The sequence below is a fragment of the Pan paniscus genome, chromosome 6 (assembly GCF_029289425.2).
Source record: "Pan paniscus chromosome 6, NHGRI_mPanPan1-v2.0_pri, whole genome shotgun sequence".
Classification (NCBI taxonomy): Eukaryota; Metazoa; Chordata; class Mammalia; order Primates; family Hominidae; genus Pan; species Pan paniscus.
Genome location: NC_073255.2, coordinates 90,163,553 through 90,180,219, shown reverse-complemented (window position 1 = coordinate 90,180,219; position 16,667 = coordinate 90,163,553). Strand labels below are relative to the sequence as shown.

At 40.0% G+C, this 16,667-nt stretch overlaps 1 protein-coding gene across 17 annotated transcripts in view; it reads left to right on the top strand.

Moving 5' to 3' along the window:
• The window catches only part of GTF2I (general transcription factor IIi), a 103,307-nt gene that overhangs the window by 64,022 nt on the left and 22,618 nt on the right, over positions 1–16,667 (top strand). For all 17 annotated transcript variants that reach the window (XM_055114465.2, XM_055114467.2, XM_034951428.2 and 14 more), the window contains 7 exons: positions 7,404–7,514; positions 8,844–8,909; positions 11,037–11,220; positions 12,483–12,541; positions 14,024–14,095; positions 15,059–15,242; positions 16,607–16,665. In XM_055114465.2, coding sequence (XP_054970440.1) covers positions 7,404–7,514; positions 8,844–8,909; positions 11,037–11,220; positions 12,483–12,541; positions 14,024–14,095; positions 15,059–15,242; positions 16,607–16,665 — 735 coding nt within the window. The remainder of the gene's footprint in view (positions 1–7,403; positions 7,515–8,843; positions 8,910–11,036; positions 11,221–12,482; positions 12,542–14,023; positions 14,096–15,058; positions 15,243–16,606; positions 16,666–16,667) is intronic.

Below are 16,667 nucleotides of genomic sequence, written 5' to 3'. Positions count from 1 at the left end.
TAGAATTTTGCTAGTAGACCTCTTTCTTTTCAGAAGACCAGTGAAATACTAGGTCTGAGTAAAGTAATCCTTTTAAAAGGTAGCATTTTCCATGTCATGTGTGCATATACACACACACATTTTATGTATTATATATAAAAAATATGTATATTATATAGAAATTACATCAACAATTAAATTCCTAATTTTTTAAAGAAGATAAAAAACTGTCTCAATATTAACAAGGAAGGTCAAGTGAGAACTTACATGCACACCTCTGGTTAATAATGTGTATCGTATATTCTTTCTGGAAAGATTACTTCCAAATGGTAGGAGCTATTTAGATATCCGTAGTTAGGAAATAAAATTTTGGTATATCTTCATAACAGAAAAATATATAGCCATTGAAATCCTGGTAATGTTTTCCAATAATCTGAAAAAAGATCTCTAATATAAAATGTTCAGTGGAAAAAAAAAAAATCCTGCCTTGAGAACAAGGCAACTTGAAAAGCAAAAGTGTATCTAGAGAATAATCTTAGTTTTGTTTTGGAAAATACTCGTGCTTGGTAGGAAGATGGACAAAAATAAACTGAGATATTCCTGCTTGCTTGGAGACGACTTAATTTTCTCCTTTTATATCTTTTCACATTTCCCAAATCATTGGTAGAAAAAAAAAACAGAACTTTGTTATCAAATAAGTCTGTCCGATTTTTCACAGTGTTTTAACCTCGATATCTTCATTTGCAATTATGTGGAGTTCTGAAGTGGCTAATTTGACACCGACGTGGACGTGTTTGTGGATACAGGGTCATTACTTACCCACTGCTGGTGCGCTCTGAGCTGTGCACTTCCATTTGTGGCGTTTTATTTGTACTTGGAGTCGGTGGTAAACATTTAAAACATACGTGACTTAGGTTTGGGAAATCGGCCTTGGACTAATAGGACCGCATGCCTCAGTTTTCGTAAACACCGTGACTACATTTCTGGGTTAAGGTGAATTGCTGTCAGGTATGTTATCTCTAATGTGTGCAGGGAAAACCTTATCAGACTTGTTTCAGGTCTAGCTGTCATGGGAGTGCTAAGAACCGTGTAAAGGAGGTTTCTTTCTTGCGCAGTTCTCTCTTAGGGCCTAGCTTCCCAAACCTGAGTCACTTACCTGTTACCTGTGTTCCTTCTGCTGTGGCCTAACTCTCTGTTCATTACTTAACCTGATTTTTTTCCCTTAAATTGATTTTAAGTAAATTCATTTTGTGAAGAATTTTACATCTTCCTAAGTCAAACTCTTTGGCTTTTTTTATTTCTCATATTTTGAAAGGTATATGTAAATAATTTCAAATATAATTGACTCACATGACCACACGTGGCACACTTACTGCAGCTGGTACTGTAGGTTTTTTAGGATCTCTGTAATTGAGGAGGTTAGCGTTGGAAAACTTCTGTGTTTTTTATTTTTATAGCTGCCAATCAGACACTTAATGAATACACAATTATATATGTAAAAAAAGGAGTCTCAGAGGAATTATGTACTAAGATTTGAATAATACGTTTTTAGAGTTTCAATATTTTAGTAGGGTTTATGATGGGCAGTTGGACTACCTACCATCCCTTTCTTGTGGAATTTATGTTTAAGATAGTGCCAGATACTTGACTGCAGCATATAATTAGGGACTATACTATTCATATGTTCATTTAATCCCTCCACAAATACTGAGCACATTGTATGTACCAGGTGCTAAGAGGTTTTTTTTTTTTTTTGAGACGGAGTTTCGCTCTGTCGCCCAGGCTGGAGTGCAGTGGCGCAATCTCGGCTCACTGCATCCCCTGCCTCCCAGGTTTAAGCAATTCTCTGCCTCAGCCTTCCTCCGAATAGCTGGGATTATAGGCGCCCGCCACCATGCCTGGCTAATTTTTTTTGTATTTTTAGTAGAGACGGGGTTTCACCATCTTGGCCAGGGTGATCTTGAACTCCTGACCTCGTGATCCGCCCACCTCACCCTCCCAAAGAGCTGGGATTACAGGCATAAGCCACCGCTCCCGGCCTCTTCTTTTTTTTTTTTTTTTTTTTTTTAAGACGGAGTCTTGCTCTGTTGCCCAGGCTGGAGTACAGTGACCTGATCTCGGTTCTCTGCAGCCTCCGCCTCCTGGGTTCAAGTGATTCTCCTGCCTCAGCCTCTGGAGTAGCTGGAACTACAGGCACACGCCACCATGTCCAGCTAATATTTTACTTTTAGTACAGACAGGGGTTTCACCATGTTGGCCAGGCTGGTCTTGAACTCCTTACCTCAGGTGATCCACCCTCCTCGGCCTCCCAAAGTGCTAGGATTACAGGCATGAACCACCTCGCCTGGCCACGGTGCTAAGAATTTAGTAGGGAATAATTTAGTGGCAAATCCTCGGGAGTGTTTTGAAAATAAGAGTGACACTTTTTGTCCTTCACTTCTAGGAAACGTGGTGACTATGTTGAGAAAAGGGGGAAAAAAAAAAAAGAGAAGACCTAGAGCAGTCAATAGTTTTTTGACAGAAAACTAGCTTGGGAGCCTCTTGGAACTACCTAGGGCACAGAGAAGAGTGCTTTAGAGCAGTTTGGTGGCAGGGGAGATAAGAAGTTGTTGATTCTGGGGAGATTTTGAAGACAAAGCCACCAGGCTTTGCTGTTTATTGTTTAATTCTTGTATTTTCTTAAATGTCTCTGCAGCACTTTTAAAATGGACATAATTGCTTAGGTTAGCACTTGAACACTTTGTTTTAAATTTTTTTTATTGCTGCCAAATAGTCATTTAATAAATACCCAATTGTTTATGTAAAGAGTTTTAGAGGAGCTATAAGTGGTATCCATGGGTGAAAGAATGAATCCATTTATTTGAAATATATAGGGTAATTAATGGCTCCAGTTTTGAAATAGATATATTACCTGGTGTTGATTGTTTTTTTAACTTTGAATAGATGTCAGATTGTATGATAACACATTCCCAGTCTGATTATGTTGAAGCTAAGAGTATCAGAACATATTGTAACATAGTCTATTTATTGATTAACTGGCCAGAATGCAGTGATAAACAGCTTTAGCTCTGAAGCCTGTATTATCTTTAGGTGTATTCGTTAATATGTTGCAAAAAGGAAGTTGGTGTTTTCTAAACACAAATTTTGAGTTAGGGACGGTGTTGCCAACTTGAAGGTATTGGCGGAGTGCTTTTGTTAGTGTGGGTAGCATAACTATTGTAAATTCATGAATAGCACCTTTTGCATATTAAAATATCTTAAAATGGGCCAGGTGTGGTGGTGTAATCCCAGCACTTTGGAAGACCGAGGTGGGTGGGTCACCTGAGGTCAGGAGTTTGAGACCAGCCTGACCAACATGGTGAAATTCCATCTCTACTAAAAATATAAAAATTAGCTGGGCGTGGTGGTGGGCGCCTGTAATCCCAGCTACTTCGGAAGCTGAGGCAGGAGAATTGCTTGAACCCAGGAAGTGGAGGTTGCAGTGAGCCAAGATCGTGCCACTGCACTTCCAGCCTGGGTGACAGAGCAAGACTCCATCTCAAAAAATAAAATAAAATATCTTAAAATGTATTTTAAAAGCTTTACATTTTGATTATGGAAACAGAGTTTGGGCTTGAATTTGAAGCATGCTGAAACGTATGTCTTGTTAAACAAAAATGGTCGTTTATACTTTGGAAACGGCAGATAATTGGAAGAGCAATGCCCAGTATGTGAGGGCAGGCCCTAGAGCTTTAGTTGATGTTTTATGCTTCAGAGTAAAAAGTAATTTTGATCCTTTGTGGAAAGGATTTTAGGTCGAGAAACCCATTTTTTTCTTACTTTCTCAAAACCAATTAATTGCAACAAAGAGTTCATTGCAGAAAAAATTGAGGATGTGGTGAAGTTTATAGCTGTTCTGATGCCTGAATGCCATGTTCCATATGACTTAAAACACCCAAAGATTAATTAATAAGTTTATGAAACAGGGTTTTTAAAATAGAATATATGGTGTGATATTTTATCAATAACTACATCCAGCTGGGTGAGGTGGCTCACACCTATAATCCCAGCACTTTAGGAGGCCAAGGCAGGAGGATCACTTGAGACCAGGAATTCAAGACCAACCTGGGCAACATAGGGGGACCCCCCATCTCTACAAAAGTAAAAAAAAAAAAAAAAAAAAAAATTAGCTGGGGGTGGTGGTGCAGGCCTGTAGTCCCAGCTGTTTGGGAGGCTGAGGTGGGAGGATCACCTGAGCCTGGGAAGTCGAGGCTGCAGTGAGTGGTGCTCCAGCCTGGGTGAAGGAGGGAGACCCTGTCTCAAAAAATAAAGTAACTACATTCATCTCTGTATATGTTCACATTTAACAGATTGAACTTTATTATTTGTCAGTGAAGAGGAAAATGTGATATCCCTGATATTTTCAATATTTTACAGTCTTTGTTGTATTAAAAAAGCACTCTAGTAGATTTGCCTTTTTCTCTTTCTTTTTTTTTTGGTTTATGATCGATTGGGTTACCTTCATAAAATATATTTATGCTATTAAATCTTTTGTGGTCTAAAATGTTTGCGTGACTGAAAAAGTGAAGTCTTTTCAGTAAGGAAAACCTGTCTTCCCTTCCCCTGGGCCTCAGCTGTGAAGTTTGGATTTGTACTGAGATCCATGGCATGGAGCTCCACAGGTGTCCCTTCCATTCCATCTACAGCTGTGTTTCCTTTCTCATGTCATTCTACTCTAGCAGCTTTCAGTTTATGTCACTCAATGAATAGTCAGTTTAAATGATGATCTATAAGGATACTTAGGAGACCTTAACCTATAGGGGAAATACTTTTATTTTAGAAGTTACTGCTTAATGTTTGTAAAAAAAATATATAGTAATATTAAGCATTTATATTGCTTTGACAGTATTCATAGGTGAAATGAGTGTATTTTGTTTTAACCTTTGGAAGCCAGCATAAAAATACTCTTAAGGTTTCTAAAATCTGTTTGGGAGTTGGAAAATCGGGTTTTTTAAAAAGTATATTTTCAGAATTGAGGTCCAAACTTACACACTTCTGTTTTCCAGATTGTTTCTACTTAGGTTGGAACCTTAATCTATTTATAGGGTGTCTTGACCATTTTTAATCGTTACAGTCATACAAACCCAGGTGCCAGTCAAGTTTTATTTCACAGGGAGGTTGTCATTTTAAAATTGTTTTCTGTCCTGGTCCCGTGGCTCATGCCTATAATCTCCGCACTTTGGGAGGCTGAGGCAGAAGGATCACTTGAGGCCAGGAGTTTCAGACCAGCCTGGGCAACATAATGAGACCCTGTCCCTACAAAAAATTAAAAGAAAAATAGCCAGGTGTGTTGGTCCCAGCTATTTGGGAGGCTGAAGCAGGAGAATCATTTGAGGCCAGGAGCTCGAGGTTGCAGTGAGCTATAATCATGCCACTGCCCTCCAGCCTGGGCGATAGAATGAGACCCTGCCGATAGATAGATAGATAGATAGATAGATAGATAGATAGATAGATAGATAGATAGAATGAGACCCTGCCAATAGATAGATAGATAGATAGAATGAGACCCTGCTGATAGATAGATAAATAGATAGATAGATAGAATGAGACCCTGCCGATAGATAGATAGATAGTTTTCTATCACAAATTTTTTCCTAGATTTGAACATGTTTTTCTAAAGTAGCATTCAACACATCAGCATTTTATAGCATCATTAGTTGTTACTATGATTATGTTTTTCTGAAATAGTATCCTTTACAAAAGCACTTCTGTCTTTCTAAGCACATATATAGGTCCTAAAATGAATTTGTCTGATGTTGGTGACCTCAGAACCATTTTCTCCAGTTGATTAGCATGGCCAGCCAGTCAATAATTTCAGGTCACTGTTGGCCTTAGAGGAAGAGCCCAAAGGCAGCAAGCAAGGGTGCTGGTGTCCAGTCGCCTTCTAGAAGCATTTTCACCTTCCCTTAAGATTTCCCTTGATTAACACAGAAGTGTCTATAGAAGCGACCCAGTGCTGTCCCGGGCAACATCGTATATTAAGCCAAATTTGCATTTCTTACCTTTATGAGAAGCACCCTCATAGTCTAGTGGAGTTACACACACACAGTCTGATCTCAGCTGTGCTCTCCAGAGATACAACATAATCCAATCAGATAACATCCTCTGAGCCTGTTTCTTTAGCTGTAAAATAAGAATAACAGTTATACCCATCTAAAAAGATAGTGTCTTGTACTTGAGTGATCTTTTTTTCCTATGATACTGTCTTTAACACAATAATTATTTTCTTCACCATACCACATTTGTTTTTAAATAAGAATTTCTTAAAATGATGTTTTCAGTATTTTATAGATGATGTTTGAGCAGCAATATTAATAGCATGTTACCTGACACTTTGAGGGACTAGAAGATGACAGTGGCAGCTGATATGACCCAGATGTCTCTAATCCTAACATGAGGTGTACTGAAGGGTCACAGCAGAGTGAGTTCCTGGTGTATCCACAAGGAAATGAGCACGGAACTCTCACAACAGCGTGTGTGCTGTGTGCTGTGCTTGAATAGCTGACTGCTCCTTTATACACAGCCTCTGTGCTGACTGAATCAACAGTATCTGTTTCATCATAATGCAGCCCTATTTCTTTAAGCCCATACATTTTGCACTTGTTAAAAGTATTTGAACAGCCCAGGCGCGGTGGCTCACACCTGTAATCCCAGCACTCTGGGTGGCCGAGGTGGGTGGATCACTTGAGGCCAGGAGTTTGAGACCAGCCTGGCCAACATGGCGAAACCCCATCTCTACCAAAAAAATACAAAAATTAGCCGGGCGCGGTGGCGGGTGCCTGTAATCCCAGCTACTTCGGAGGCTGAGGCATGAGAATCGCTTGAGCCCAGGAGGTGGAGGTTGCAGTGAGCCAAGATTGCATCACTGAACTCCAGCCTGGGCAACAGAACAATTCTCTGTCTCAAAAACAAAAACAAAAAAACAAAAAAAAAACTATTTACCCAATTTCCCTTGCTTATGCATGCTTAAATTTTGTATAAGCTTAAATATCTTTTCCATCTAAGCTGTACTTTATCCCCTTTTATAACTTTAGGTGGCTGTCTTTATTAAAAGTTTTTTCTTGAAAGTCTTAAAACAATATAGTTCTTGGCAATTTGAAAGTTATTTGAGAAGGGGAAATTTATAATGACAATTCAAATGAAGCAAACTAAAAAATAATGAAGAAAGACAGAGGAAAAAGCAGTATTCACTTGAACACATCCCAAACAAATAAAATTTCAAATGTAACAAGGAAAAAGCCTGCTAAAGCTCACAATACAGAAATAACTATTGATACTCAAAATAGCTTTAAAGCCCTGCTCACCTTTTGAATGTTGGGAATTGACCAGGAGGTGACTGTAACTGTAAGACGGTTCTTCCAGTAATGACCATTTTCTTTTTCAAGATGATGATTATTCTCCACCGTCTAAGAGACCAAAGGCCAATGAGCTACCGCAGCCACCAGTCCCGGAACCCGCCAATGCTGGGAAGCGGAAAGTGAGGGAGTTCAACTTCGGTAAGTTCTCAGCGAACGACGTGACCTTTTCCTTCATCTTCTGGATTCTCAGTGTGACTGATAAATGTTGCAACATGCTCTGCAGGGGGAAAATGCTTTAGCGTCTATTACTGCATCATAATCTCATCTTTGGAAAGCCAGGAGCATTTTGAAAATTACATTACAGACATTGTTTAAACATAGTTTGGATTTACCAAAGCATAGGACATTGTCTTGTCTGATGTTAATTAGTCAGCTCAAGATTAGTGCTAAAGACTTAGTAATTTAGTTATTTCTCTTAGCTTTAAAACCTTTATTTCAGAACTATTTCACCTCTTGGTTTGCTTTTTTTTTTTTTTGCTCTGTGTTACTGCAGCTGCTAATCTGTGAGCTCTCAATGGATGATGTATCCTAGCAAGGGACTGAATGAGATATTAGCGGCAAATTATGTTGATGATTCATATTTTGAATAAATGGAATATTAAGCTTGTATACATCTTGAAAATAGTACTTTAATATTCTACTGTGTCATAGTCACAATGATTGGATATGAATTGAATTTTTGTACTTTTTAAATGTTTTTGTTCTTTATTTTTAATTTTTATTATTATTTTTTTGAGACAGAGTCTTGCTCTGTCACCCAGGTTGGAGTGCAGAGGCACGATCTCAGCTCACAGCAACCTCCGCCTCCCGGGTTCAAGTGATTCTTCTGCCTCAGCCTCCTGAGTAGCTGGGATTACAGGCGCCCACCACCATGCCCAGCTAATTGTTGTATTTTTAGTAGAGATGGGATTTCACCATGTTGGCCAGGCTGGAATCGAACTCCTGACCTCAGGTGATCCGCATGCCTCAGCCTCCCAAATTGCTGGGATTACAGGCATGAGCCACTGCACTTGGCCTGTTCTTTAGCATTTTAAGTTGCAACTATATATCCGTAAAGTCTTATTTCCACACAACTATGACATGTTTTAAGAAGTTTGCTAAAAGACCCCTGGAGACCTTTATCGTGGCCTCCCTTTTGTCGTGTTTCATTTGATTGATCTTTTCTGCCCTCCTGCTTTTCAGAAATTAAAAGGCTAAAAAGAGGTGCTAAATGTTAAAACTTCTCGTGTAGTCTCCCATGAGACTATTAAAAGTAATGACAAAAGCCACAGTTACTTTTGCACCAACCTACTAATTCTAAGAACCACCAAAAAGGGGAAAGTTCTTGGAAAGCAGTAAAATGATATGGACAGTTGGGATGTAAAAATGTAGAAAATATGTCATTGTATGTTCAGTCATCCCAAGACCCTAGTGCTGCCCCGATGGTAGGGACTTCTTAATGAGAATTAACTTTTGCTCAATTTTCAGAGAAATGGAATGCTCGCATCACTGATCTACGTAAACAAGTCGAAGAATTGTTTGAAAGGAAATATGGTATGTCTAAATAGGAAAATTCCTGTAATACTTTGTTCATGAGCATTTACACAATGGCGTTACTGTTCATCATGGGGGTGATGTGGACAAGCCCAGCCCAGGGCTGCCAGTGAACCGTGCCACACTTTCTTACACGTCTCTCATTGTAAGGTCCTTAGTAGTGTCTGTCTAAATATTAGAAACAGTCTTTGTTTCTAGATTACAGTAAAGCTAAGGAAAAGTTGTATTTCTGTAGTTATCAGCTAACATTTCTTTTAAACTTCCAGCATGGATATTTGGGAATTTATTTACATATTTATTACAAAGCTCTGGATCTTGGGGGTTTCATTAAAAATTATTTTTTTAACTGATAGTTTCTGTTAATCTACTTTGTTAAATCCAGTATTCGCTGAGATCCCCCTATTGTCTCTACTTTTATCTTTTTTTTTTTTTTTTTTTTTTTTGAGACGGAGTCTCTGCATTGCAGTGGTACGATCTCGGCTCATTGCAACCTCTGCCTCCCGGGTTCAAGCAATTCTCCTGGCTCAGTCTCCCAAGCAGCTGGGACTACAGGTGCCCGCCACCATGCCCTGCTAATTTTTGTATTTTTAGTAGAGACAGGGTTTCACCATGTTGGCCAGGCTTGTCTGGAACTCCTGACCTCAAGTGATCCTCCCGCCTTGGCCTCCCAAAGTGCTGGCATTACAGGCGTGAGCCACCCTTTCCGGCCACTGCTTTTATCTTGATGTATAACTGAGTTGATGCTAGATTTCAATTCCTTCTTTGTCGTTTTACTATTCTGTCCTATAGCCACCTTTATATAATGATCAAAGAAATTCGCAATTTGTTATTATCATTTTTATTTTTTATAAAATATTTAAAATGATTTAAAATAAAAATCATTTTATTTTTATCATATTTATTATCATCTGTTATCATTTTTATTTGGATGACTATTTACTTTGCCATTAACTAGCAAGCGGTAAAATTGTATGATATGCAGTTTTAACTGAATTGCTATAAGTGAAAATTTAAATGCAATAAACCATATTGATGGTATTTGTGTTAACAAACTTAAAATGAGCATTTTTTCTTCATCATGAGTAATATAACCTACCCCTCAATGAAAATCTACAATTAGAGTAAATTTGCTAATGAATTCAGTAACTTTTCCATATTTTTAGTGGTTTACTTAAGGTTCTCTTAGTGTTTCTCCCAGTTTTTAATAGCTTACACCTTTTTTGCCCATGGTTTTTTTTTTTTTTTTTGAGATAGAGTTTCGCTCTTGTTGCCTAGTCTGGAGTGGCACGATCTCGGCTCACTGCAACCTCTGCCTCCCAGGTTCAAGCAATTCTCCTGTCTGAGCCTCTTGAGTAGTTAAGATTACAGGTGCCCGCCACCATGCCCAGCTAATTTTTGTATTTTTAGTAGAGACAAGGTTTCACCATGTTGGCCAGGCTGGTCTTGAACTCCTAACCTCAGGTGATCCACTCACCTCGGCCTCCCAGAGTGCTGGGATTACAGGCGTGAGCCGCTGCGCCCGGCCTCATGTTTTCTATTGGTTCATTCTGAAGCAAAAACTTCATAGCATGTGCTACCTGGAAGCACTGTAACCTAGTGGTTAAGATCATAGGCTCTGGGGACACAGTGCCTTGCCACGTCTCTTCTCCTGTCTGAGTCTTAGTATCCTCTTTTGTGGTCATGAGAACTGAAGATCTATCCTGGAGATTGATAAGATAGTAAAGTGCTTCACGTAATACCTGGCATACATGTAATAAATGCTTCCTGTGTGTATATATATACACACATATACATATATATGTATATATACATATACACATATACATATATATATAACACAGTGAAACCCCCGTCTCTACTAAAAATACAAAAAATTAGCTGGGCGTGGTGGCGGGCACCTGTAGTCCCAGCTACTCGGGAGGCTGAGGCAGGAGAATGGCGTGAGCCCGGGAGGCGGAGCTTGCAGTGAACCGAGATCACGCCACTGCACTGCAGCCTGGGAGACACAGCAAGACTCCATCTCAAAAAAATAAAAAAAAGTTAAAGAGCACTACAGATTCAATGATTTATTATTCTTTTCTACAAATTGTGTTTAAATGATATCTCTTTCTCTTTTTGTCCTTATAGCTCAAGCCATAAAAGCCAAAGGTCCGGTGACGATCCCATACCCTCTTTTCCAGTCTCATGTTGAAGATCTTTATGTAGAAGGACTTCCTGAAGGAATTCCTTTTAGAAGGCCATCTACTTACGGAATTCCTCGCCTGGAGAGGATATTACTTGCAAAGGAAAGGATTCGTTTTGTGATTAAGAAGTAAGACTCTTGGATTCCTGTTGAACTCTTGTCTCTTTTCTGAGTAATACGTCTTTTTTATTGTTGACCAATATTCATTCACCACTAGGGTTCTATGTGATGAAGTTTGAGTTATTTTATGTATTTTTATCTTGTACTTTTTAATTTATCTGGGTCCAGCATTGCATCAGTCATGCAGTGTTGGCATTCAAAGCATGAACAGTGCCCGCACTGGATTGGCATGCAACTCACATTTTCTTTCACAATTTTCTGCTACTTTTGCTAAAGAACATAGAATCCACGCCTTGTTTTTAGGCCTGATATATATATATGTATTTTTTCGAGATGGAGTCTCACACTGGAACCCAGGCTTGAGTGCAGTGTCGCAATCTCAGCTCACTGCACCCTCTGCCTTCTAGGTTCAAGCGATTCTCATGCCTCAGACTCCCGAGTAGCTGAGATTACAGGCGTGCGCCACCATGCCTAGCTAATTTTTGTATTTTTAGTAGAGACGGTGATTCACCATGTTGGCCAGGCTGGTCTTGAACTCCTGACCTCAGATGATCCGCCAACCTTGCCCTCATAGGCCTGAGATTTTTAAAGCATGCGTGGGAATATATGATGGTTTTTATAGATGTGCAGAGGAAGATAGTCTTGAATGCAATATGACATTAAAGGATCCCATTTAAGATTTTTGTAATATGCTTCAAAGACCTGTGGGTTGCAAAGTTACCTCTTTACTTGTGAGGATACATGCTCCATGAAGCACCTTATGAGACAACTTGCAATTATTAGTTTGCTTTTTACTCTGTAGAAACCTCAAATTAAGATTTAGTTGTGGGCTGGGTGTAGTGGCTCACACCTGTAATCCCAGCACTTTGGGAGGCCAAGGCAGCTGGATCACCTGAGGGCAGGAGTTCGAGACCAGCCAGGCCAACAATGGTGAAACACTGTCTCTACTAAAAATACAAAAATTGACCAGGTGTGGTGGTGGGCGCCTGGAATCCCAGCTACTTGGGAGGCTGAGGCAGGAGGATTGCTTGAACCCGGGAGGTGGAGGTTGCAGTGAGTCGAGACTGCGCCATTGCACTCCAGCCTGGGAACAAGAGCAAAACTCCGTCTCAGGAAAAAAAAAAAAAAAAAGATTTAGTTGTGCTCAAGCATCCAGATTATCTTTTCTTTTCAAAACCAGCCTTACTGACTAAATGTTAAATATGTACTAGTCGTTATCAGTTTGCTGAATATTACCTAGTGATTACTGAGTATTTATTCTCACCTTTCAGACATGAGCTTCTGAATTCAACACGTGAAGATTTACAGCTTGATAAGCCAGCTTCAGGAGGTAGGTCTTCAATCTCGAGGCAGATCAGAAGATTATGTGCAATAATTATTTCACGCTTAACATTGATTTCTTCTTTATGTTACCTTCCACATGAAATAATATGTCTCTAACTATTAATTATGTGCCATTACAGGAGAATTCATGTTGTCAAAATTCTAATAATTTCTAGAAGAATAAACGCATCTTCTTTTTATTAACCCATTGTAAATACTTGTAAATATTGCATTTATGGGTAGACAGAAGTAAAAGAACAATATTTGTTCTACTTTTGATGCAAGATTTATCTGGCATAATGCATTGAACAGTTTATTATTGACGTCTACACGAGTCAATGGAACAAGCATTCATTGAATGTCCATGATATGCAGGACATAAGAAGGTTTCCTTTTAGAGCATGGAGCCATTTATATCATCTCTTAATTGTTAGATGTATTTTGTTTTGTTTTGTTTTGTTTTTTGAGAGGGAGTCTTGCTCTGTTGCCCAGGCTGGAGTGCAGTGGTGTGATCTCCGCTCACTGCAACCTCCCGCCTCCTGGGTTCAAGCAATTCTCCTGCCTCAGCCTCCCAAGTAGCTGGGATTACAGGTGCCTGCCACCATGCCCAGCTAATTTTTGTATTTTTCGTAGAGACAGGGTTTCACTATGTTGGCCAGGCTGATCTCAAACTGCTGACCTCAGGTGATCTGCCCACCTCGGCCTCCCAGAGTGCTAGGATTACAGGCATGAGCCACCGCGCCCAGCCTGTTAGATGTGTTTTAAAATAAATAGAAATATAATTGATTTTCTTGCTTGCTTTTGCTCTGGAGTGGAGTGGAGTGAGGATAAAACAGAATGGAATCACCCTGTTGATATTTACTAAGATAGAAGGACTGCAGCAAGATCGTAGCCCTAATCTTCCTGTAGCAAGTGTTACCTGCTAGCTGTTCCTGAATACACTGAGTTTTGCTTTTTCCTAGCTCTAATGAATGTTTCGTTCTTCCTCTTTTTGTACAGTGTCAGCATTGTTTTAGAAATAAATACATTCTAGAATCTTAGGAATAATTTTATTATTGTCTTTTTTTTTTTTTTTGAGACGGAATCTCATTCTGTTGCCCAGGCTGGAGTGCAATGGCGCAATCTCAGCTCACTGCAACTTCTGCCTCCTGGGTTCAAGCGATTCTCCTGCCTCAGCCTCATGAGTAGCTGGGACTACAGGCGTGCTCCATCACGCCTGGCTAATTTTTGTATTTTTAGTAGAGATGGGGTTTCACCATGTTGGCCAGGCTGGTCTCAAACTCCTGACCTCAAGTGACCCGCCTGCCTCGGCTTCCCAAAGTGTTGGGATTACAGGTGTGAGCCATTGCGCCTGGCCACGAATCTTAGAAATAATTTTGGCCATAGGAAAAGGAAAGGTTATACCTCTTATTTTATAGTAATAATATTTAATAATCAAGTTATTAAACCCATTAAATTGAGAACACTTGTATTACTGTTATTTTGACAGTAAAGGAAGAATGGTATGCCAGAATCACTAAATTAAGAAAGATGGTGGATCAGCTTTTCTGCAAAAAATTTGGTAAGTCTGTTTTTTTTAATTACCCCTTCAACTAAAATGTATTACTGAGTAACATTTTTTTTAAATGTTGTTTTATTTTAGGAAAGTAAATACAGTGAATAGGACTCAGCTTTAGTTTTCCCTGTTTTTTTTTGGGTTTTTTTTTTTCTTGAGAAGGAGTCTTGCTCTGTTGCCCAGGCTGGAGTGCAGTGGTATGATCTCAGCTCACTGCAACCTCCTCCTCCCAGGTTCAAGCAATTCTCCTGCCTCAGGTTCCCAAGTAGCTGGGATTACAGGTGCCTGCCACCACGCCTGGCTAACTTTTGTATTTTTAGTAGAGATGGGGTTTCGCCATGTTGGCCAGGCTGGTCTCAAACTCCTGAACTCAGGTGATCCACCCGCCTCAGCCTCCTAAAGTGCTGGGATTACAGGCGTGAGCCACCGCGCCTGGCCCCCATTCTATGAATTATCTGTGGAAAGTTATTTCCTTTAAAATGGCATGCTCATGAGGTTGAAGGGGTAAAGAACATTGATCTGGTTGCCACGCAGATGAAAGTGTAGTCGGAAATGTGTTACCAGTTTGCCATAGCCGATGGAGGAGGGTAATTATGGTCCTGAACAGTTAGTAGCAAAAGGCTGCTTCCAGATAGTATTTAGGTTGCGTCCTCTATTGTCCATGATGATTTTCTTTCTCTCTTTTCTTCCTAAGGATATTGAAAAACAAACTTTAATCTTTTAAAGATCTCAGAGCTATTAAGATTGTCTTAGGACCAGGACACTTAAATCTGCCCAAATCTGGCTGTTGATGATCGGTCATTTCTACTTGTCTTTGCTGTATTAAGTCTATTCAATAGTTAATAAATATGTTTCTAGAAAGAGTTTTTTTCAAGTAAAACAAAATTGACCTGTGCCTTTCTTTGGATTGTACTAAAATCTGATTTCAATACAAATGTAGTCTCCCGAATTGCTTTGATTTTTGTCCAGCGGAAGCCTTGGGGAGCACTGAAGCCAAGGCTGTACCGTACCAAAAATTTGAGGCACACCCGAATGATCTGTACGTGGAAGGACTGCCAGAAAACATTCCTTTCCGAAGTCCCTCATGGTATGGAATCCCAAGGCTGGAAAAAATCATTCAAGTGGGCAATCGAATTAAATTTGTTATTAAAAGGTAAGATGATAATCTGTAGAAATAGTTTCAGTGTCTTCCCTGAGAAGAGGTTAATTTGATGAAGAAGGGCCTTTTGTTTACCTTATGACTTATTTCTATTGACAATGAAGGCATTAATATTTAGATTCACTTAGTGAACAAATATTAGTATAAGCATCAGATGTGCAAAATTGGGTCTAACAAGAACACTGTCCTTGGGGCCTTCATACAAAGAAAAATGCACTGAAGGCCGGGCGCGGCAGCTCACGCCTGTAATCGCAGCACTTTGGGAGGCCAAGGCAGGTGGATCAGTTGAGGTCAGGAGTTCAAGACTAGCCTGGCCAACATGATGAAGCCCCATCTCTAGTAAAAATACAAAAATTAGCTGGAAGCGGTGGTGCGAGCCAGTAGTCACAGCTACTCGGGAGGCTGAGGTTGGAGAATCACTTGAACCCTAGAGGCGGAGGTTGCAGTGAGCCGAGATCGTGCCACTGCACTCCAGCCTGGGCAACAGAGCGAGACTCCATCTCAAAATAATTAAAAAAAAAAAAAAATAGAAAAATGCAGTGAAGTGTTATTGAGCGTTTTTAAGGGAGAAGGCAAGGATGGCACACCCAGCTTGGTCACTTGTGCATCCAGAAGAGATGGAAGGTGTTTCAAGTGAAGGAAATCATATGAGTAGGGGGAGGAGGTGGCAAATATGCCTGCGTATCCACAGAACTCACCCACCGTGTGTGGAGTGAGGACTGCTACGTGGGCGTGGTGGGGTTGCATGGATCGACTTGGGTGGGCAAGTGGAGGAAGGCCTGAGATCCTACGAACGCAGAGGCAGTCACGAAGTGGTCTCGAGGCAGATGCCTCTGAAAATAATGTGGATCCGCCCTTTAGAAAGGTAATTCTGGCTTGATTTTGAAGGATAACACAATGGTTAGTTTGGGTGCAGGGTTAGGAACAGAAGGCCTCTCTCCACTCATTGACGGGATGTGGAAGGGTAAACCTTGCTTACTGATTGGGGTCATGCCTCTGTGTGTTTGTTGGGACTGAGTTATAAGGGATAGGAAACGTTTAAGATGCTACAGCGAGCTGCTTCTGGCTGTGCTGTGGGACAGTTCATCTAAGATTCAGAAACAGAATTGAGCTGGTTTGGGGGAAAAGTGACTTTCGCCTGTTTATCTTAAATATAGGATGACTTTGAAGGTCTCACCCGAATATCTGAAAATTGCCATTTTCAAAATAAACTCGTCACCAAAATGATTTTTTTTTCACTATAAAATGAAGGCAGGATGAACCATATTTATAACTAATTGGCAATGCACAGCTGTGTGAGAAAGGCCTGTGAGTTGCTTCTAAATGCTTTATTACTAATATCAACTCTGTTTCTACAGACCAGAACTTCTGACTCACAGTACCACTGAAGTTACTCAGCCAAGAACGAATACACCAGGT